The 24,079-nt window shown below is 48.3% G+C and overlaps 1 protein-coding gene across 1 annotated transcript in view; it reads left to right on the top strand.

Annotated features, from left to right (window-relative positions):
• LOC8043199 (integral membrane protein GPR155) overlaps positions 1-12,781 on the top strand; it is a 104,283-nt gene extending 91,502 nt beyond the window's left edge. Inside the window, exon 15 of the mRNA XM_040210111.2 lies at positions 12,558-12,781. Coding sequence (XP_040066045.2) covers positions 12,558-12,765 — 208 coding nt within the window. The 3' untranslated portion in view covers positions 12,766-12,781. The remainder of the gene's footprint in view (positions 1-12,557) is intronic.
• The last annotated feature ends 11,298 nt before the right edge of the window (positions 12,782-24,079 follow it).

The raw sequence follows: 24,079 nt of genomic DNA, 5'->3' as shown, positions 1-24,079 counted from the left end.
GGTCTGAAAACAAAAAAGGGAACAATAACCAAACAAAATTGTGTACGCAATATTTTACTGTGTATTTGTGTATTTCTGTCATCGCAATAAGAAGTAACGTGAAAGTAACTTGAAAAGTAATCAATTACTTTGCAGTAATTGTTCAATTACTTCTGGGAGGCAGTAATCAGTAACGGTAATCAATTACTTTTTTGACTGTAGTAATTGTAATTGTAATCAGTTACTTTTTTTCAGTAACGTGTACAAGTCTGCTCTCCGTGCAGACGATCGGATACCTGAAACCTTAATAACCCTGTTGGAAAATCTCGATGATGGAAAGATGATGGAAAAACCTCATACAAGCGTAACCGTAATATGGGAAATCCTATACCAGCGAAAAGGCGGCTCCAATAGAGTGGATTAAGGCGGAACGATACAGGCGGCGGAACCATACAAGCGTTTCGTATTATGGGACATCCTATACCAGCGTAGTGGATTATGGCGGAACCATGGAGGGCGGACGGAAGCATACGTGCACAACGTATGCTTCCGTATGTAGGCTATATAAGGCTTTAGAGCAGTCAACATGACTGCGATTTAGGTGTTCAGTGCGTCATGGTGTTTGTGTTTGTGTTCGTTTCTTATGTGTAGTTGTGGGATGATTTAGTAGAGCCTCAAATACCACAGAAACACCGTTTACAGCAAAATAATAAAAAAAAATGTGTAGCCGGTTTTTAGTACACAAATGGCACCTTGAGGGGGAAGAAATTACATTTTTGGTATGTCTAAAATTTTTCTGATTAATATTTATGATACATTTTGAATACCTTACCCGCGTATTTCGAATGTGGACAAAATAATACAGAATACCAAATGAATATTCATATTGAATACATTTCAACTTCGTTTCAAGTACGGCCTGTTTTTGCTAAGGTACCAGCTCAGACACGTGACCCTGAACGAAGTTGCGTCAAAATCTACCTTGCGTCAAGATCGTCACCAGCACGTCTTTCAGCGTTTCACAACGAGCGAGACGTTAACCCGCGGCGACGCCAAGTCGAACCATGCCTGCCGCTTTGCGGTGCCTCTCGTCAAACTTCAGCGTGTTTGCCAGTGGGGGCGGGTGGGATTCACTAACGATGACGTCATGCGCATCCCTTGCCTTCTATGTGGTATGCGGAGCGCAAGTTCGTCTGCTTCTTTTGCAGAGGTTGTGATGACATTAGAACGGCGAGCTCTGAATGGCTCTGATTGAAGGATAGTGGGAAGACATCAAGGCAGCTTGCATGAGGTCCACTTACTATCCTTCGATCAGAGCCAATCGGGGCTCGGCCTTCTTACCTCACAACAACCCTTGCAAAAGAAGCAGACGAACTTGGGTTCTGCATTGGCTTGGCAGGGACGCTAAAAGTTCGGAGCCCGCACTGAGCGAGCGCGAAACACTGCCAAGGTCTTGCGGAATGAACGGCTCATGTGTCATTGCGTTCACGCGTGCTTTGCAGGAAAGTATAGACGTCCTCGAGTTTTTCTCTGGTGCGTTGAACACCACGCGCTTTGGATGATTGACCAGCGAAACCAGTAGCGCAAGGTGCGTCGATGCACTAGGCACGTGCAACGTGCGGCCCTTGGGAAGATCATGGCGGCACAGCGCAGCACTGAGCTAGATTTCAGACGCCATTAATTTCCAAGAAGTAGCGCGCGGCACGTGCCTCGAGCTTGTCTACAACAATCCATGGCGCCACTTTTCTCAAGATAGAGGGGCTTTAGCTAAACCTAGAGCCACTCTATATGGCAGCGTAGCTGCCAGAGTAGCGACACGAAGCAAAATTATTTAGACGCACGACGTCAGAAGCGCTGATAGTGATCTCCATTTTGGGCCTGGAAGGTTGCCATGGTAACAGTGCTTCTAGCGACGCCGGGCGGCAACCTTTGTAGTCTAGTTGATATCTCCATTCGTTCATTGAAAATTGGTATAAGACGCTTGGCATCGCGGTACGGCAAGAACCTCTGGACGAACGGTGCCTGTTCTTTTTTTTTTTTAAAGTGAGACGATTTGCAGCCTGGGGACTGTCGGGCGACGAGAGCTCCTATGGTATCGTACGTGCACGGACAAGGCGAGTGGTTTTCGGCGCCGCCGGGATGGCGGCCGCTTCGTGGGACGAACGTACCGTCCTAGTACTTTCGGACTTCGCTCCGATGGAACAAAATCTGATTACGCCGGCCACGACAGGACGATTGGCTTGGGACATGACTGCTGCTCGACTGCCCCATAGTGAGCGAGTATATGTTTAGCATCATACTTCATCAAGACCCGATCATCCCTTCAAGATGAGATTTTCTCACCGACTGGTGAGGAGCGACGTCGACGGGGTTCAACCAAGAAGGACGGCATGGTGGTCTCTAGGGGATCGTTGACGCCATCAAAAGAGACGGACGCTGGATATGAGGTGTTCTTGCCGACAGGCCAAATGGTCGTTCGGAGGTTTACCGTCATTCAAAAAGTCAATATTTTTATCTGGTGTAGCCCACATATCCGTGTTAAAGGGACCACGAATTTATTTTTAAACGTCTTCCTTACCTGTAATCCTCAACTCAAAAGAGAACTGTGAAATCACGCAGTGGTGACATGCTAGGGCACCGGTGCGATGACCCCAAGCTTTCACCGTGCATTTTAAGCACACCGTAGAACTTGGCATTCGCAAGCGATGATAAGTTTTGTCAGGACACTCATTGGCCAGGAAAGCGAATTTAAATATCCATGGACGAATTGATTGCTGACGAGCGCATACATCCGAGCGACGCGGTTTTCGTGACCAATCCGTGAGTTGGGGTCGGCTGACATCATTTTGGCTTTTGTAGGTATTGTAAAGAGGACATTTGGAACCAAGCACACTGATATTAAGGAGCACAAACGGGCCCAGCTACAGAAAATAAATATTACACTCGTAAGAAATAAATACGTCTGTAACTTTTTAATTACAAAGACGAACACACCTCTGAGCATCTAAGTTTAATAGTATGTGTTGATGCATTGTTATATATCAGGACATTACATATACGTCACTTGATCAAACGCCAGTTTTTCACTTGAAAAAAAAAAAAAAACCAAAAAACACCGCGATAAAATGCAAGCTATTGCATCGAAAGCAAGTTATATCAAAATCTTCAGAACTGCCAATTCGTAAAATTGGCGATTGGTAAAAAACGTTAAAGATCGCAGGAGCTTCCTCGCTAAACAATGCTGTGATTATTCGGTGACCCAGGGCTGAAACAATTTTCCCTAGGCCCTACAAGCGCCGTATACCTTTCGTTATGATTCTCAGAAATTAAGACTTTCAAAGGAGCTATAGATAGATGCAAAAATTTTATCCTAAAAGCTATGTGGAGCGCAAGTTCGTCTGCTTCTTTTTGCAGGGGTTGTGGTGACGCCAGAACGCCGAGATCTGATTGGCTCTCATTGAAGGATAGTGGGTATACTTAAAAGCAAGCTGCCTTGAGGCCTACCCACTATCCTTTATTCAGAACCAATCAGAGCTCGGCGTTCTGACGTCATCACAACCCATACTAAAAGAAGCAGACGAACTTGCGCTGCGCATATCGTAAAATCGTTGATTAGTATGCTTGGGAGTTGTGTGAATATTTATACAGCGTGTAGTTGGTCAGCCATTTCAAAGTTGCGACGAGTCACTCGCTGTAGATGAGCAATTTAGCCAATGCAGTGTAACCGCTAGTTTGGGGTCTATAGGTCTTTAACGTGCACCACGCAGTAGTAGTGATACACAACCGCAGGCCGGTACGATGCTCATCCAGATCGAAACGGGCAGGGGTGGGGATTGAACCCAGGTTTCCTGATTGATTTGTACAAAACGTAAACATCACAGGAGCTTCCTCGCTAAAAGTTTGTGATCATGCGGTTACCTGGGGCAAAAACAAATTTTCCAAGGCCCAACATGCGACGCATAGATTTCGCATCGATTCTTAGGCACTCCAACGTTCAAATAAAGCTAAGAGAATGCAAAAATTGCATGCTAAATGTCTTATCGATCCTCAAACACATCTGGAAACCCGAGCACCGCCAAGGCGATATTACTGATGCTGTCGCACAGGTGCTAATATCCAGAGCGATCTTGCACAGAAAGGGTATAAAGTATCATTCTTCTAGATATTCCTGTTATACCTATAGTCGGTTACAGGTTAAGAAAAAAGCTGGAGCTCCGCCCACAAGCGTAAAGCGCCGCTTGCAATGCCTACGCCGTCAAAGAAAATAGCTCCCTAGCAACGCCGTTTTATCCCTCTCAAAGAAACGTCTTCTAGGCCAATACATAAATAATTTAGTTTATTCACGATACTTAAAGAAGTTGAAATACGTTATTGTCCACGCACAGGTTCAGTATTAATGGACAGGGGTCATGTCTAATGTTCCGCCTTCTAACTGACTTCCTGTCTAAATAGCTGTCTGAACTTCTGTCTTCCAGTGGTTTCGGTTTCGGTAGTCGAGAACCAGACTTTTTTGAAAAACTAAAAAAAAAGAAAGGACATTATTATTTCGTAACTAATGCAAATTACCTTATTTTTCTTAGTTTTATATACTTTATAGATGAATAGTGTATGTTTAGTTGATTTGTTGAATAGAAAATCTTTTGCGTTTCCGGTTTCGACGAATTCGCGATTTGGAAAGTCGTTCTCCGGTTGTGTGTTCCACATGTTTTCCGTCATGGATCCCAACGAGGAAGCTGCGGAAAGTGATTCTTCGGATTCTTCTTGGTCGAGAGACCTACCGTCTACGCCAAAACGCTGGTTCAAGAAGCACAAGAGCGGCCACATCTTGAACAGCGGCCAACGAGAGCTCCTTCTGAACATGTACGTTCGGATGCGGCATACGGAGCCCGACCTCGACGTGATTGAGGCCTGCAAGGCAGTCAGCAAACTGGCAGGTGTCAGCGTGTCCAGTGTGCTTGCAATCAAGAAGGAGGCAAGTGCAAATGATGGGCAACTCGCGTCACCCTCTCGGAAGCGCCTAACAAATGCAGGCAAGAAGCGGCGTACTGCCAAGTACGGTGACCTCGTGCTGTGTGCCTTAAGATCGTGTGTGCATCGGTTTTTTCGCCGGAACGAGATGCCCACGGTTGAAAAGATAGCAGCCGAGTTCCGCACAAGCCCAGAACTCCCCTCGCTGCAGGCGTGGACCGTGCGTCGTCTCCTTCTTGACATCGGCTTCAGGCGAGAAAGGAGGGCTCGAAACTCGCTCATAGTCGAGCGAGACGACATCGTCGCTTGGCAGCAGACGTACTTGCGGAACATCACGCGTCACAGGCAAGAGGGCCGCCAGATTTTTTACCTCGACGAGACGTGGGTGACGGCCGGGCACACTGCCTCGACGGTGTGGGTGGACAGCACTGTGACCTCGTCCCACGACGCCTTCATGCGAGGTCTCACAACGGGCCTGAAGCAGCCGTCGGGGAAGGGCCAGCGCCTCATCGTTACGCATATCGGCAGCGAAGATGGATTTGTCCCTGGGTGCCTGGACGTCTTCCGCGGCAAAAAAACCGGCGGCTACCACGAGGAAATGGACGGCCCTCGGTTCGAAAAGTGGTTCGACGATGTCCTCCAAAAACTGCCGACGGGGAGTGTCATCGTAATGGACAATGCCCCGTACCATTCCCGGCGGTTAGAGGCGGTGCCGACGACCAGTTCCCGGAAGGAGCTCATCCAGGGCTGGCTCACGTCGAAAGGTATTGCTTGGGACGCCAAGATGCGGAAGAGGCAGCTCCTTGAGATCGTGTCGTCGGTCAAGCCGCAGTACGTGAAGTACCGTGTGGACACTGCTGCAGAAAGGGCTGGTTGCACAGTGGTCAGGCTTCCACCCTACCACTGTGAGTTCAACCCAATTGAACTTATCTGGGCACAGATCAAGAATCGTGTCGCAGCCCGAAACACAATGTTCAAGATTGGCGACGTTGAGAGACTCCTCAAAGAAGAAGCTGAGCAGGTCACGGCTAGTAACTGGTGCAATGCTGTGAGGCATGTCGTCGAAGTGGAAGAAAGCTTCAAACAAGGAGGAACGACAAGTGCTCACATCGAGCCAATCGTCATCGCTCTTAATGAAGGTGACACTTCTTCTGAGAGTGACATGTCCAGTGTGGGGCCCCTCGACGACCCGTGATGTCAACATCAAGGGGGATCAACCCTAAAAACAAAACGGTCCTTTTAAGGACCACTCATATGCTGTAAAATCGGATGCGTGTCGTACACGTCTCCCGTGTCTCATGTTGTTGACGTGATGTTGTGCTTCATTACCTCATTGCACTGGTCAAGGCTTTTTGAGGTCTTTAAGGTCTGCCTTACATATTCCACTGGGCCGTAAGTGAGCAGCATAGAGTTTCCAATCCCTCAGCACTGTTCCACTTCCTCGAATCGGCTGGCCCAAAGGCTTAGAAGGTGCAACTCAGAGCTTGGAGTTCCTCCATGCACCTCGACCAACTGGGTCACCGCCTGTGGTAAGCGCAGTTAGAACGGAAACGGAGAGTCCGTATTGATATCTGTATGGATATCACCCCAATTCACAAATTGTGCGGTGCAATAGGGAGGCTGAGCTTATAGGGCTTGCCTACAACCTCACTCTCCTACTATCATGCCGAGTTTTATGGTTTACATTCTCGTAATGCCGAGCATTACGAGAACAGCGACTCGTGTTAGAAATGGGGAGAGCTAACTTTCACTTGCCAAGATTCGCGCTATTTAACAAGCTTTGCACTTTGTCTGTTTACTTCTATAGCTCGTTTCTTTTAGTACTGTTAATGTTTTATAGCTCTCTCGGATGAGCGTTAACACAAAGAATGTCAGTTCAAACGACACCGGGAAAAGGTAGGTATCGTGCATACCACTGGTTTTATCCTCCCTACATGCAATCGAAGGTGCAAAGGAGGCCGCTATAGCAATCGTCACTTACCATTTGATTGATAGCGACGACAACTTGGCAGGAGTTGCACGGTTCACAACTGAGTGAATGACGCCGTACAACGTCGTTTCAGTAGTTACACTTCGTTTATTTATCCACCGTTGCAAGCGAGGGCGCAGGCAATGCCTAGCAAGGGACCCGGTGCTGGGAATGCCGGCAGTTCACTCGTGCTGCTAATCTCGCTCATACATACTGTTGTTATCACTGGATGATGAGCGCTGCATTTTCATCTCGCCCCACGGAGTCCACAGGGAAGAAAAACGGCGATACCGGCACTGTATTGACAGGCGACTCGAGGCAGGGAACGCAGACCTCCAACGAGAGGAAAAAAAGAAGACGACGTCAGACGAGCGGCCCAGCGATGCTAAGCCTTGCGTCCGCTTCGAAGTTTCCGATGGCGATACCATCGCCGGATCATCACGTCGTCGCACAAAAGCTACTGCGAACGCAAGTCGTTACCGTTGAGACTTCGCGGCATGGCCTCGCGTTAGTAAAATACCGTGGCAAGACCAGCATATTCGCTGAAAAATGCTGGTGTCCTGTTGCTAGGTCCAGGCTGCCATGTTGGAAGCTTTCGTCCGGAAAAAAATCAGGATTGGTCCGCAGAGGCCGTGACGTCACGAGGACGCTCGGGCGCGATTGGCGGTAAGTTGACGGCGGATGAATACATATCGATGTGCAGCTTTTTTCTTAACCTGTAACTGACTATACGTCAGAAAGCACGAAGAAGCCCGAAATCGTCGGCAAGCTGCGGCACATCACGACTCCGCGCACCGAACAAACTCGCATCCACCAGCTCTGGGCGCTGCCATCTTACCGATGACATCACGGCTCTTAAGAGGTCACGTGACGAATCGTCACTCGGTTGCTACGGAAACCGAGCCAGCTCAGCTCATTGCTATGGTACCGCGTGTGACCGATCGCGGTGAGAGGCGGCACAGGGAAAAGCGTGGCGGTACTCTGGCAGCAACGCTGCCATATCGAGTGGCTCTAGCTAAACCTAGATCAACAAAATGAGCTACACTAATACCCCTGTCAGGCGAGATAATTTAGTGCACTTCAACCAAGTGCACTTCAGCACAACGAATGCTACTTCAAGTGTTATGGTGCCACACGAGGTAAATTAGCGTCTCACGGAAATGATGACAAAAACGACGGGTAAGGTACTATTAGACACCTAAAATGTTAAACTAAAGGCATAAATGTCTCCGCGATATTTATTATTTTGAAGAAAGACAAAAAAGTGTGTATGTATGTTTATATAGCCTGTAGGTAGTCTACCTCAACGGGCGACATGTCTCTCAGCTGAGCAATTTAGCTAGTGCGGTACAACCGCTAGCATGGGGTCTTTAACGTGCGAGAAACAGTAGTGGTTCACGATCGCACGCCGGCACGATGCTCATCCAGATCGAAACTGACAGGAGTCGCGATTGAACCCAGGATCCCTGGGTTCTTCAGCGCGAGCTTTCGCTCAATGTCCGCCGATCTAGTGCGAGCTAAAGTCACTGGATCATGGGAAAGTAACGCCAAGCTCTGCGTGTGGTCGGCATCTTGATCCATGAAATGAACAATTTCTCCTTGACCCCTCCGTTCTTGGTGAGCCTATCTAGATTCGCTGGTGACGGGTAGCTTTATTGAGTCGTCTTTTGTATACCGAGATTTTGCTAACCACACACCGGCAAAACAGGCGTACACGTTCGTACCACCACCAGATGCTGTGTCGGTGCTTGGAGGCACTGAAAAATAAGTTTACTGTCTTGAAATGCGCAAGAAGAACAATGTAATTGTAAGAGATTCATGGAGATGGGCCTAATTAATAGGTGGATCACATACGAAGTGCCAGAGACTCTTATATTGAAGAGGAACGCTTCCAGTACGATGATGCTCCATGGTGATCTTGGCGCGACTGGTTTAGAACGACCCCCTGAAAGCTTCGAAGATTTAGATGGACCAAGATGGCGATTTCCATGGCAACGTAGGCCGATTAGCCAATCGCCTTGCGAGGTTTGGGTCGTCTGTATGTTAGTATCCGTTTGTGTCCGGCTAGCAGGTAGGGAAGGCAATGGCGCTACTTTCCCGGGATCCAGTGACTTTAGTGCGAGCTAGCCCACTCAGCCCACAGATCCTCCCCCCCCCTCCCCTTAATAAAGACACGTTACTAGAAAACGCTACGCTAATAGACCCTTTTCAAAATTCAGTGCCATCTGGTGGTTCGTAAAGCAGTTTAAGTTTTGCCATATCAATGGTGGAAATGAACTTGTATCGGCACCGCCACTTTCGCAAGTCAACAGCACGCGAGGAATTTTTCAGTGCGAGTTCTTTCTCGATCACTTTCAGTTCGATGGTGACCAAGAACCTGCATTCAGAACAAAGCTCCAACCCACTCAGATGCCTCGAAAAATTCTGTAAACCAAAGTGCTTTAAAGCCCCTGTGTGCCGCCCACAGACTGATTGAATCTGAGTTATTAGAAATAAATGCTTACGTAGCTCTTGTGTTTCATTCCTACGTCGCGTCGTACTGATCCCCGGAATGTTCAGGCCTCGCATCATCCGCTTAGGAGCATCTTCAACTTCTTCTTTTATCAGTCACTAGAAGGCCGCCATTAGTATGGCACAGATGCCTTACCACAGATGATGATAGTGATCAAAGTGCCCAGACTGAATTTCGGAAAGGGTCTATTGACAATATTTACACAAATTTGATGATTTTAAACGATCATCACAAGCCAAGATAAAAGAAAATATAAAGAAGAAAAGCAAACTCACTTGAAACCGAGTGTCTTCTTTGGGAAGAAGCCGTGTGACACACTACACAAGCGACCGTAAAGGCGAAGTGCACTCCGTTGAAGTGCACTAAATTAGCCCGCCTGACCAGGGTATCAGATCATCGGTACTCCATTCGTCGATTTACTTTCGGGCGTCGCCATTTTGGTACCTGAGTGCAGAACGAGCGCTATGTATGGTCGTTACTTTTAATATTTCAGAGGCTTTGAGCCTTACATGCGGTGTCCTAAAGCTCGGGCGTTATTGTTTCGCCCGGTAACGGACGGTTTTCACATTTCCGGGGGACAAAAAACCGTTTCCGGTGATTCGAGATTAAGTGACTTCACATAACTGCAATGTTGTGTGTGTTACCAAAAAAAAAAAAAAAGTAACGAAATATGTTTGTCGTTACTTGAAAAATAAAGGAAGGCGTTACCGATCCTTACGTTTCCTCAAAATAAAAGGAACGCGTTACAGTTATCGTTATCGATAAAAAATTACGCACGTTACTTTTACGTTACCGTTTAATTATAAATAAACGGCTACAGAGTTGTTTTTTTTTTCGCGACAGCGGTTTTTGACTTGGGGACAAAGGCTGTGGGCGTTTTTTTTTTCCAAAGTGGGATATTTTGCGTAGAAAAAAGACGGGCAAAATTTTGAAGGTATGTGCAATGGGTGCAATGCTGAATGACTCGACGCCTATGCTTCGTTTCAGCTTAAAGGGGCCCTGCAAGGACTTTTTTACTGGTTTTTAATTTGCACCGAACCCGAGCGCACTGAACGTAGTAACTTAGTGAAACCTTTCTTTTCTCGAATTTCGCTTTAGTTTAAACGTTATAGGCAAATTAAAATTACAAAAATAAGCAAAAAATAACCTCCCTCATGACGTCCTTGGTTGCTTGAGTGGGCGTGAACTAAAGGAGGGGTAGTGAGCTCAGCAAGCGCTCACGGCTGCCGCACTCCGTGTCGAAGGCTCGAGAGGGCGCCACTAAAGCATGTTCTGGATAGGCTATAGACGCTTTACAGCAGCTGTGCATGGGCGCCGCCATAACTGACCTTCAGTTTTTGTTCCCTCTTATTCCGTTCGCTTCACTTCATCATTACCACAGCAGGACAAGTTATTGCCATTTTAGATGCTACAGTGTTCTTGGGCCCAGCATAGGCCCTTGTGAAGACCCGTCAACGCCCGCTTCAGTGGCTCGGCATTTCGGTAAGACAAGAAAAGGGCGGCTATGGCGGCTCAATCTGGCGCGTGTGTAAAGCTTCTATATGAAGCGAGCAGGCAGGGCGGCTCGCATTGCATTTGCTGCGCGATTAAACACTAATTCGGCATGACACTTCATTGACCGCGAACGACAGCAAACACGGGGTAAAGATCAGTTCAGAACGGGAGCCACTTCGCGCTGCCATATCGCGAAACGGCCAAACAGCAAGCCAAACCTGCGCCGAAGGCCTTCGGAACGCTCTGAACCGGTCGGATCCTCAAGTCCGCAAACAACCGCAGCGCCGCCGCGTACATCCGGGACCTTTCTACGCTCGCCACTCGTCGGAGTCTGATCTCACTATTCCTATCTAGTATGCGCCGCCTTTTTTACCGCTTGGTGGCGGGTATGTCGACGGGTTATTTCTGGTTTCCGGACTTTATACACTGCATTTGTTTCTTTTCTGATCTAAAATACTGAACAAAAACTATTTTCATTATAATTGAAACGGTTCGCGCCACTTATATTTTGTATTTCGTCTAAAAAGAAGCTTTTAGCGGCTCTGACCAGTAGTAAGCCCAGGACAAAATACCTCACATTTCGCGCGCTTGCGGTACCGCGGGTCGCCCCCGTATAGGCGGAGAAGGTTTCCGCGTCGTCCGGTTAAAATATGACACCACTGATATTTAGTTACTCTCTCCGTGCCCGCTGGCTTGCCCCAAGCCCGAGGGACGTGGAAACCGCAAAAAAGGTATGACGAAAATAATCCCTGGAGCAGGGGAAAAAGAGGGACAAAGGACAAACGCAAATCTCCGAACACAGCTAGGTGACTGGTGCGCGACCGAAAAAATCCTCCTGGTCCGGATATAGAACCCGGGACCTCTCCATTACAGGTGGACCAACTAAGCTAACCATCGGTTAGACGTCAGTAAAGCAAACGGTCGCGCACCAGTCACCTAGCTGTGTTCGGAGATTTGTGTTTGTTTTTTGTCTTTCTTGTTCCCCTTCTCCAGGGATTATTTTCGTTATTCTTGTCCAGCTCGCTTGCACCTTGGCATTTAATTGCATCCTAATAAAAAAAAAAGTAGACGCTTAAATATGATTTCAGGGCCCCTTTAAGCCCCGACGCAGTCGACGCTGCGAGCTAATGAGGCCAATCAAGAAGTATTAAATGCTTAAGTCATTGAGTGTTTTCTCTTTATGATTGGTTCAGCGATGGTAGAACATGTAGAGGCACATGAAAAACGCCATGGTGGTACCCTTTTCACACGGTCTGATTGGCCCCATTAGCTCGTATCGTCGGCTGCGTATGTACTTATGGAAAAACAAAGTATAGAAACACGAAAAAAACAAACACGTAAGTGTACTTTTTTATATTCTGAGAAAAAGTATCGAGTAACATAACTACGTTACCCGTTACTTGAAATACGTAATGTAACTACGTCGTTAGCAGGTGCTGTTTTAAAAATCTATCGAGTACGTTATTACGTCACGGAAAACGGTAACGTGTTACCGGTGACGCCGTTACTTGTAGTGCTGACACCAACACTGGGTAACTGTCAACAGTGAGATTTCAAGTAGTAAGGTGGCTGAAATTCCGTTACTGCGAAGTATCGCTAATTCGGTGGCTCTGTTTAAACCTCAACTCTGTGCAGGATTCCGGCGTCAATGCGGGGGATTCCTTTTCACGGCCACAAGATGGTGGACTGGTTGACCGACGCCGGGCTCGTGAGAAGTCGACCGGAAGCCGTCATGTACGGCCGGCACCTGCTCGGGGGTGGTGTCATTGCGCACGAAGAGGACGAGCTGCACTTCTACGACGCCCCTTACACTTACTTCTTGCTCCCGAGGAGCGAGAAATGACGCCGTGCACGCAACACAGGGTGGTTCATTTGAATTGTTGCTGGAAATGAATACAAAACAAAACAGAAATCGTCCATTTCTCGCATTGTCGTGTCATGGGCTATGGTAACACAAATTGTGATGCAGTGCCATTCTAAAAATAAAAAAAAAGAGTAGTTTTACTACTTCGAAATTCGCTGTTTCAGCAGCATTCACACACAAAAAAAAGTAGTCTTTTTTCTTTTACTTTAAAATAGCGCTAAGGATCTCTGAACGCTCATTCTCCGCCTAAATGCAGTCCCAGCAGTCCGAACAACATGCCAGAGTTTGAGAACTAACTGCTATCTTACTCAAAAGCTATAAGCGATCTTCTAGAATTTTCCATGGGAAATGTACGGCCGACGGACCTCTCGAATGCATAATGCTAAAAAACGCAAGTTACAAAAGAAAAACGAAGGACAAAAACGGTGTCATTTTTCCATTGGTATTTTCAAGAAATCACATAACTTTTGACTGAGATAATGGTTAGTTCTGAAGCCTCGTCATCTGGTTTAAACCGGTAGCGCTACATTTGGGCGGAAAATAAGAGTATACGGCGATGCATAGTTTATTCTTGCGGTTAAAAAAAAATACAACATTTTTTATATATTTTTTTTTTGCGACACGCTATAGATGAAGTTAGCTTCGATAGCACCCCGCAACCTGGCAGAGGCGTATTGCGGAGAAGGCGCCGACTAACCAAGATTTCGGTTGCACGTCGAAAGATCCCCAGGTGGACAAAATCAATCTTCACTCCTCGCTGGGGCGTGGCGGATACCTTTCGTATAGTTTGTCACCTAAGAAGCCCGCAAACCTGATTTTTTGCGATCGTATACCCCCGATGCTTTCGTCACAGCGGCAGCTCTGGTAAGAATTAAGGCCCTATATGAACGGAGAAGATTAAAGCTTTCTTAATAGAACTTACGCTTCGCGTTCCTTACAAGTACCGACAGGTATTGTTTTGAGAACGAGCGAGAAACGCGACACAAGCGAGTGCTTTAAAGAAGATGAAAGAGTCACGCCATGCTGAGGATTACTCGTGAACGGCTCAGTCCAAAATTCACGCCGAAGAAGGGAAGAGCTATTGGCTGCGGAAACCACTATTGTCGGTTCTCTATGAATTGCAATAGCATTCGTCATGAGGCTCACGACGCAGCTCACTAAATACGACGATGCAAAATGTTAGTAAACACTATGAAAGGTTTACGACGCAATCATTGACATCAGCGCGATGGCAGCGCGCCACTTCGAAATTAAGTGATCACTTCGCCTTTGTGTAACCGTTTAATCTTCTGTGTCTGTGCAATCACTTAAGGTTCAAGCTGTTTCCCAACCATTATTGCAGCTTCGCGTGTGTGTCTTGTCCTGTCTCGCTGTAATCGCCCAATGTTCATGCTGTTTCACAAGAATCATTGACCATGTACCAACTAGCTCAACTCAAGCCGATGGTTGGTTCGTAGCTTGGGCGCAAATGTGAACGTGCGGGTACTGCCGCTCCGTGTATGCGCGGCACGGGTTTATCTGCTTGCTAAGACGACGTCCTAGAGGACGACGTCAAAGACGACGTCTAGGACGACCTCTATGTAAGACTACGTCTAGGGCGATCTCAAAACGGCGCGGCGCCTCCGCGGACGCGCGGAACATACGCCCGCCTCGCATATGCACGGCGCATTCGAGGCTAGAAAGCGTATCGGGAAAACCGGATGAAGTAGCAAAAGAATGCTACCGCATTAAAAACAAATATTGGGAACGCGCCAGCTCCGAGTGCAGTTAGAGTTCCTGTACTGGTGGCGAGATGTTTTGATGGCGCCCTCCTATGGTTCTCTCTCGTGACGTCATTGTCTTGCGAGCAACAAGGTTGATGGTGATGTGATTGTAATGAGCATGGCGGAACCTTGAAAGCCTTGCGCCTTGAAAGCAACACTGCCGAGATCGTCAAAATGGAAGTTCTTATATTTCTCTTATTTTGGTCGATGGGAAAATCTTTTGCTGACGTCGTTCGCTTTCGAAAGCTCACGTCGCCAACAGGAACTAGGGGCAAACAAGCATACGACCAACTTCACCCAGTCGCAGCAAGATAAACACTCCTAACCATAGACAACGTTACTGGATCAAGCTCAGTTTCACATGTATGTATGTATGTATGTATATTTGAGGCACAATCTCTTTGTAACGAGAGTCTTGTAAGACATGCCAATAAAAGCAAAAAATAAAAACTAAATAAAAAAGGACAACAACGAAAGAGAACTGGTTAGCACGCGTGTCCAAAGTTCGCCAACCGTCACTTTCGCACAGTCAAAGTTAATCAGTTCACATGACACCGTCGTTTTAAGTGAACGCTTGCCCCTCCAGCCAAAAGTAAAGCAGCGGCTATTGGCCATCTTGGTCACCTTGATCGTCTTGGTCACGACCCCGATTTTTCAGTCGAGTCTGCCACCATGCCTCGAGCCTCCGCTTGGAGCATACTACATGGGTCTGTTCGTTGGTGAAACCAAGTGCCTGCTCCAAGCGGGCACCCACGACAGGCGTTGGGTGTAGCGCCCTGCACGCAAGCAGCAAGTGGTCGATTGTCTCTTCGCCCGCTCCACACGCACTACATACCGTGTCAGTCACGCTGCTATCGTGCTTGCTTCGGTATAGGCGGGTACGTAGGGCACCACCACGGGCCTCTATAAGTAGTCGACTGCCCAGTGTGTTCCCGCAGAAAGTCACCGGGGCAATCTCCGTCTTCAGAGACGCGTACATGTGCATGGAAGGGTGTTGTAGCATGCCGCTCATTCAACGGTCTCTCTCAACCCTCTTCACTTCCTCCCGCACTGTGCTCATCCACTCCTTTTCTGTTTGAGGTTCAGTGGCCAAGCTGAAGATCTTAAACTTTGTCCCAAGACGAGTGACTCGCTTCCTCCACGTCGAGTTGATATGCTTCAGGTGAATGTACATAAAAACTCGCCTGGCCCACCGGTCTCCGTTCATGTACCGGAGACGTGTGTAGTACTGAAGCTTGCTGTTTGCCTCCCGCGCTTCAAAGGAAGACCAGCCGACATCGCCCTCTATCAGTTCATTGGCTACTTGTCCATGACACCCTAGTGCCTGTCGTCCGACCTCCCTTTGGCGCCGCTCAAGATATGTGCGTAGCTCACTAGGAACACATATGACTGAGTTTCCAAAAGTCAGCCCGGGCACAGCCACAGCCTTCCAAAGTTCTCGGGTGACAATGTACCGGTCACAGCTCCATAGGCTCCGCCTTCGCAGTATGTTCCGCTTGCTAACTGAGGACCTCCTGAGGCCCTCATGGTGCTCAGTCAACTAGTCCTCTCTAGCCGATAGTGTTATTCCGAGGTACCTGTATTCGGTGTGAAGAGGTATGGCTGAGCCTTGCAGGATGAGCGACCCAAGATTGCACCCCTCGCCAGAAAAGATGACTGTCGCTGACTTGCCAGCATTGAAGCGTAGTCGGAGGTGTTCCGCTGCAGTTTCACAGGCGACGAGCAACCTCCTCATGCCTTCCAAACTGTCGGCCATCAGCACGAGGTCATCAGCATAGGCAAGGCCAGGGAGTCGCCACGCTACAATATCACCATGCTGGCGGTGTTCCAAAGTGAAACCAATGCCAGTGTCTTCAATGGCCTTTTCCATGCTAGAGGCATATAGCATATATAGCGTCGGCGACAACGGACAGCCCTGTCGTAAACCTTTTCCAACTGTGACCTCGCCTGATGTCACACCATTGAAGGATGTCGTCACCACATTGACGTCGTATAACCGACGGATCGACCTCACCCATGTTTGGGGCATATTAAGGTGTCTCAGCCTTTCCAACAGCATTAGGTGAGGGACACAATCATACGCTTTAGCAATGTCTAGAAAGCAGCATATCAGAAGTCGCCTCTCCGCTCGCGCTATCTCGATGCATTGGGTCAATGTAAACAGGTTATCGTCCGACCGCCGGCCAACTGGAAACCCGTTCTGCAGTTCCGTAAACACGCTGGCTCCCTCAGCCCATGCTGTGATTCGCCAATTGATGATAGTCGTGAGTACTCTGCATACAACTGCCGTGACGGTGAGCGGTCGGTAGTCATGCAACAGCTGGTTGTTTCCACCTTTTTTCGAGATGAAGGTTACTCGACCGCGCCTCCAGTCAGTGGTGATCGGGTCATCTCCGCAGCATATGCGACTGAACAAGTGGGCCAACTGCTCTTGAGCGTCGGGTCCCAGGCCTTTCAGTACCTTAGCCGGGATTCCGTCCAGGCCCTGCGCAGTGCCGCCGTTCAACCGCGCGAGAGCGCGTGCGACCTGTACTCTACCCACGATGGTGGTGTTGTCACTGGTCAAATTAAGTAGCGGTGGATCTTTGATATAAGGGCCTCCTGCTGACGCGCTCTCATTACCGTGGAAATCCTGTGTCGTCCCAAAAAGATTGTGAAGGTGTTCATCCAAGAGAGCTCTAACGTTGTACACTACACCTCCATTTTTGGCATCGATCAGTTGGGAAGAATTATCTCTTCCATCCAGTGTTCCAATATAACGCCAGAATTTCTCTCCGGCTTTTTTTCCACCCTTTCTGATATCTTTCATCACCTTGCAATCATGTATCTGTTTTTTCTCCTCGACGATAGATTGTGTGATTGCCTTGAGCTTCTGGTATTCCTCCCAGAGTCACAGAGTCTCCGGTGCTTTTCCAAGCGTCCGCAGAGCCCGGCGATGGTCTCGGTTTGCGTCTTGCCTGAGTTGGATGGATCTCCGGATTTCAGCATCCCACCACGATACAAGCCGTCTTTTCTTGCTTGAGCCTCTCATAATCGACCGTGTGGTGATTGCCAGCCGAAGTGCATTGGCATAGTCATCATAGATGAGGGCATTTATGCGCTTATCACTTTCTCCGAACTCCTGGCATACTGCCTCAATATCACATTCACGTAATTGGAACGCCATCTTACGTTTCGGCCGGCTGCGTTGTCGTTGGATTGCACCAAAATGAAGTATGATGCTGTTATGATCGCTGCCAATACTCCACTCGCCATCTTCATCTACAGTTACTTTTTGAAGGCGACGTGCGAGCCTCTTTGATGCCAGGCATAGTCGATACATGTTCGTCGGTCCCGGGCCATCCATGTGTGTTGCCCCTCACATTCCTCCCTGAGGTTTAGAATCTCCAGGTCGAACTCCTCCGACAGCTGTCTCAGCATTCGGCCATTGTCGTCCTCACGCCCGTCAACCAGATGGCCATTAAAGTCCCCCATAACTAGGCTGTGTACTTTCCGGTGTTTATTTGTGAGAAAAATCGGCGGATGTTTTTCGGTGTTTACTTATTTTCGAAACACCGGTGTATTTCGGTGGAACGTCTCACGACGAGGCTAAAATTGGTGATTATCAATGGAAAAAAAATGCGATTCATCACAAACAGAGAGTCCTAATTTCATTCGCACATTTCATACACTTCTCGAAGAAGAATATATTTCTCACACTTGGTTATTATAGTGAATGCAAGCATACTTCGAGAGGCTTGCATCCGTCATGGCAGCATGTTCCTTGCGGTTCACAACCCGCAATTTTGAAAACACACGCTCCACATTTTCGCTGGACACAGGAAATCCCAAAATGTCCAGCCAGGCTTGGGACAGTAGTGCCCAGTCAGGTAAATGAAGTTTCCAAAATAACACTGGATCAACGGTGCTAGTCACAGCATACTGGCGGTAACAAAGAAAATCTGATTCTAGGTCACTCAGCTAGCTCTCGTCTCGGAGGGCCAGCCAATAGATACTTTCATAAGGCACAAATCCCTCAGGCAGCTCCACGTTTATGCACGGATTAACAATTGACACGCGGAACCAGAACGACGATTCATCCATGAAATCTGTAGCGTAGTCATCCTGAGCTTTCCGCTTACTTCCCATCCTGGTGGCCTTCTACTCCGCGTTACGACGAAGGGAAGCAAGTCTCAGGTTGAGAAAACCCGCAGACGCGGGACGGACGCGCCTTCTCAAACACGTCTGCAATTTTTTTTACAGAACGTTCCTTTTAAATACAGCGAAAAACTCCCCCGCCAACAAAACCCTTTTTCCGTTTCCCCAAAAGACCATGGAAACTAAACAGATAACAAGGAATGCATCTCAGTTCTGAAAGGTCAGTAGCCCTGTACGACACGGATGTTGGCAGTGTCTTCCAGGAACCACAGCAACCTCTGAATACATGGCTTGCACCGACATTACTTGGCCAGACACAATGGGGAAAAGGCATTTGAGAGCGTACCCTCCGCTGCGTTAATTTTTCCACAAAAGGGGGCCATGGGCGACACAATGGGGGAAAGGCGTGTGAGAGGTTAGCTTTCACTGCGTTAACTAGACGCTTTTCACCCCCAGAAAGGAGGGCGGACTGACGCCACGTACAGGCCAAGTATAGACACTGGAAGAATGCAGGATCCACGAGATAACACGTTTGACGAACCTCTACGGGGAAAGGGTTTCGCTAGGTCGGAAACGTGCAACGACCGGTGTTTTTCGGTTTTAACCGATTTTGTATTTTTGTCACCGACGGATGTTTATCGGTGTTTTTCGGTTAAAACCGGAAAATACACACCCTACCCATAACTAGCACAGACAATCTTCGATCTAGGTTTTCGATGTCACGTTGAACGCACTCCAGTACGGCCTTATTCTCCTCATGCCTGGCATGGTAAAGGTAAAGGGTGCATACCGCCGTCGGTACAGCTCCGCCTGCAACCTGTTCTCTGTGGCGGTCACGAGAACTAGCAGCGCCGCAGTTGAGTCTTACTTCCGGATCGTCTAGCCCACCAAGCTTGAATAGCAATACTTGAGCTTGGGCGAGTTGTTGATTCATACTAACACTTCACAGCGCAAGGAAACAGATGCACACAAGCATAAATTTCAAACACTCAAAGGAAAAACACTCACAATGCGCTGACTCTGATTTCTGTGGTGTGTTACACTTCATCTTCATCACATTTTGTTTTGCTATTATACACATGGAAGTAAAAAAAAAGGAAGAAAAGAAAAAGAAAAGGAAGCTTCCAACGCAGTAGTAGCAGACAAACGCGCGAGACAGGGAAGCATAATTCGACTGCAGCGCCGCTAGTTTTCGTGACCGCCACCTGGGCCACTCCTTTTTGCAGGCGAGAATAGGGATAAAATAATATAGCAAGGAAAGAAAAGAACATAAAGGTCGAAGAAACAGAAAGGGACAGGACGACGACTCCTGTCCCTTTCAGTTTCTTCGACTTTTATGTTCTTTTCTACCCCAGTCTCAGGTATATTCAACATGGAGAATAGGGAGCTGCGAAACTGAGCTTGCTCCAGTAGCGTTGACCATAGACTCAGACTCAGTGGCGCCATCTATAGTGAATTCCTGGCACATTTCCAATTCACGTATATTTCCTATCTTTCTACAAATCAATATTTTATAATAGGAGTGAATTAAGTCTGACAGTGGTATAAATGACGATTTCTAGAAAATAGCTAGTATATTTTATTTCGCAAATACTGAGAAAATGCCGTCTAGCTCTGAACCGGGAGTGGTTAAAGGGGTACGGAAACCAAATTCTGGAGCTCATTTCTTTGTTTCAACACGACGCAGGTAGCAGCACAACCACAGAAACATAAATATTGCGCTAGAAAACGCAAGAAAACATATTTTAAAGTGAATTAAACGATAATCAAAAACCACCTGGTAGTTGGTTATGAAGCTTCAATGGAATGTCGTGACGACAACATGCCTCTGAAAGCAGCGCCGCAGCGGTATGTCCGCTCACTGGTATAGATTGCCTAGGCCTGAACGCAATACCGAGGCGTCTTGGTGGAAAGAGCCAAAACAAAGTGAGCCACCTTGGTTTCAGCTCTCGCGCGACGTGCAAACGCGTGCTTCGGTTGTTCTCAGGTTTGGTGCGCGTGCTGGCCCCGCGATCTCTACAGCCCTTGGGTACTTCGACAAAGCGAGATTGTAACGCGTTGACGCCTCCAAGTGGCAAAACTCGTCACTACGGTACGCTTGGTCGTCCGAGGCATGATGACGTCAAGACGTCTGCCGGATCTCCCGAGATGCATCGCGCTCCTCCATGGCTGATTTTGAAGCGCTCGCCAAAATCGCGGCATTTAGAGCATAAAATATAGCCATCTGCTCAAAATACGACCGTGCGATTATTCATTACAGGCTTAGCTGATCATATTGAACTCATTTCTTGATGTTTTCTCTATATTTCAAGTTTCGATTCCGTATCCCTTTAAGGGCTATAGACCCTTTTACAAATTCAGCGCCATTTACCGGAATGGTTGCGAAGCTTCGCAGGTGGGCGTGGCGCGGCGTGCGTCCGCCATAAGCATGTATGGTCGCATCGGCGCTTGCTCAACGTGCGCTACACCACCGTCACCACTGCGGCCACGGAAGGTGTTGCGCGGCTGATATTTCGCCACACGCTGCTTCTGCGATGCCTTTTCATTACTGTGTGCTGCTGTGTAAGCAAAAAGGACTCAAGGATGCCTCTGGCTCGCGGTTGGGCGGTGCACGCACGCGACCGCTGCGACGATCGAAACGGAAGAGATCCCGCCAGATTAGTAGCATGGGATGATATAAGCCGTCTCGTGCTGCTTCTCAAGTGCTAGCGTGACGGAAGGGAGCATGCACCTGCACCCTTTTTCCTTTTGTAAACAGAAGCGATGTTGCTGGGCTTGGGGTATTGAGATAACGTAAAGCCTAGTTCACATGCAGCGGTTTTGGCCCTAGAGCGGCGCGATTTATGCCGTCGCGGCGCTCTGGCTAGCACCAGCAATTCTGCGGCACGAGCGCCGCGACGGCAGAAATCGCGCCGCTTTAAGGGCCGCCCACACTAGCGAGAAAACGCGCGTGGCACGCCGATCGCGGCAAGTAACAAAATGTCGCCGAAGCACAGTCAGCGCCACGAGCGCGTGCAGAGACACGCCCTTTATCTTCCCGCTTAACCGATTTATCGGCGCGCCGGGCGCGTTTTCTCGCTAGTGTGGGCGGCCCTTTAGGGCCAAAATCGCTGCATGTGAAACCCGCTTTAGCATTCGGGCATTTCGTGTGACGCGAATTTGTATACTTTTTTTCTTTAGAGGTATCTTTGTTCGCCATCCCATCCGACCCCGCTCTCCGAAAAAAATGGATTATTGCGATAAAACGTGACGAAGGAAAGCACGTCACCATTACGAAGTACACTAAGATTTGCTCAGGACACTTTCGAGAGGGTGACTACATTCCGAACGTCGCTAGTAAACGTCGCTACCTCAGATAGGAAGCAGTGCCGAGCATCTTCGCTTTCAACGTCGCGAAAAGGCCGCCCAGAAAGAAACCACGAGTACGACAGGCGCCGCCGTCAACGCCGAAGTTTTTCGCCGCTGATGCCGGAGAGACGAATGACGCAATCGCCTATCCGAGCAGTCAAGACGCGGTGAGCGAACCCGCTAGTGAAGAGGCAAGCTACGCATTCGCCGATCTGACCGGTGGACACGCGGCACCTGGGGCGTCGAGCCAGAAGAATGCAAGCGGCGAAATTGTCACTGTCAACGCTATGGAAGACTTCACCGCTGACTTCATGTGCCACGCAGTCGCAACTGAAGACAGCGTAGTGAACAATTGTAACATCAACGACTGCGTTAATGCTGCCACAGGCGCAGTCCTCGACCGGGCTGAAAGTCTGAAATGGGCGACAAACGTGTGGTCCACGAGACTGTTAGACTGCCAGCAGCAGCAGTGCACGTACTCGCGATGCCGTACATGCTCATGGCGGCGTTGGCGGCGTCTCCCTCGTACAATGTGGCCAGCCGCACTTTTGAGCACCGTCAAGATGACAATGATGATAGCTATTGAAGTTGCCAGACTGAATTTCGGAAAGGGTCTATTGCCACCAACGTTACTGGAGCAAGCTCAGTTTCACAGCTCCACCTGCGACGTGGGCTCAGTGGCGGTCACGAGAACTAGCAGCGCTGCAGTCGAGTCTTACTTCCGGATTGTCTAGCCCGCGAAGATTCAACAGCAATACTTGAGCTTGGGCGAGTTGACAATTCATGCTAACACTTCACAGCGCAAGGAAACAGACGCACACAAAAATAAATTTCAAACACTCATAGAAAGAACGCTCACAATGCGCTGACTCTGATCTCTGTGGTATATTACACTTCATCTTCATCATCTTTTTTCTGCTATTATACACCATGGTAGTAAAAAAAAACAAAAAAAACAACAACAAAAAACGCAGAAAAGAAAAAGAAAAGGAAGCTCTCAACGCGGTGGTAGTAGACGACGCGCGAGGCAGGGAAGCAAGATCCGACTGCAGCGCCGCTAGTTATCGTGACCGCCACCTGGGCCTCTCGCCTTTGAAGGCGAGAATAGGGAGCTGCGAAACTGAGCTTGCTCTGCAGTAACGTTGATTGGCACACTGGCGCCACCACATTTTAACTCACGCGAGAAAGAGCGAATACTGTCTGACCAATCACGGGTTGCCAGCTGTCACAATAAGGGTGCGTCTAGTGCGCCGCATCTCCATATTGTCTCTCGATGGCCCCCCCCCCCCCCCGTTTTCACATACAACGCGTACACATACACAAAACAGACACGTGAACGACGTGAACGAGGTCACTAGACCTCTTTCATGCATTCTTGCATTCTTAGTGCGCTTTTGGAGATTTGGCGTGGTTGCTGTGGGTCGCACTTAGGCATAGTTCGTTGTTTTTATTAGCACGCTTTTTGCCGCGCTTTAGGCAAACTCACAAAAGAAGGTACAAAAGCACTCCTTCCCGAGACCCCAGCAACACTCGAGAATATGAAAAGTGACGACGCTCATTTGATAAAAGACTGTGACCCAAACTCTACCTCCTGCAACTCAAGATAATCCAGCAGGCACCTTCGCTGGAAAATTTGAGGCCCGGTGGAGTAGTGGTCGCAATAAAAGTCTAAAGAAACAAAATAAATAGCCTAACGGTCGTCGGCGGCGTCATGAGGCCCCGCCGAGTGCGGAGTATAACGGTCTTGCAGTACGGTATATATTGTGCATTCTTACTTTTCTTTTCAAGAATTCTCACGCCAAGGCTCCCTCCCTCTTTCGTTGCAACGCGTCTTTGTTGTTGAATTAACAAATCAGCTTCAAATAACGGTCGTGGCACCCTCTAGGGTAAAGAAACAAAAAGGAAAACAAACAAGTAATATTGCGAGCAACACCTCTTGTCAAAGAACACGCCGCCCGAGAACGGCTTCCTTCTTATTTTTTTTTATTCACTTTGCTACTTTATTTTGTTGTTGTGTCCGACTGTTCTCTTCTTTGTAATGATGC

The sequence above is a fragment of the Ixodes scapularis genome, unplaced genomic scaffold, assembly GCF_016920785.2.
Source record: "Ixodes scapularis isolate PalLabHiFi unplaced genomic scaffold, ASM1692078v2 PGA_scaffold5__190_contigs__length_132052651, whole genome shotgun sequence".
Lineage (NCBI taxonomy): Eukaryota > Metazoa > Arthropoda > Arachnida > Ixodida > Ixodidae > Ixodes > Ixodes scapularis.
The sequence above is the reverse complement of the archived record's forward strand: the minus strand, read 5'-3'. Positions and strand labels throughout refer to the sequence as shown.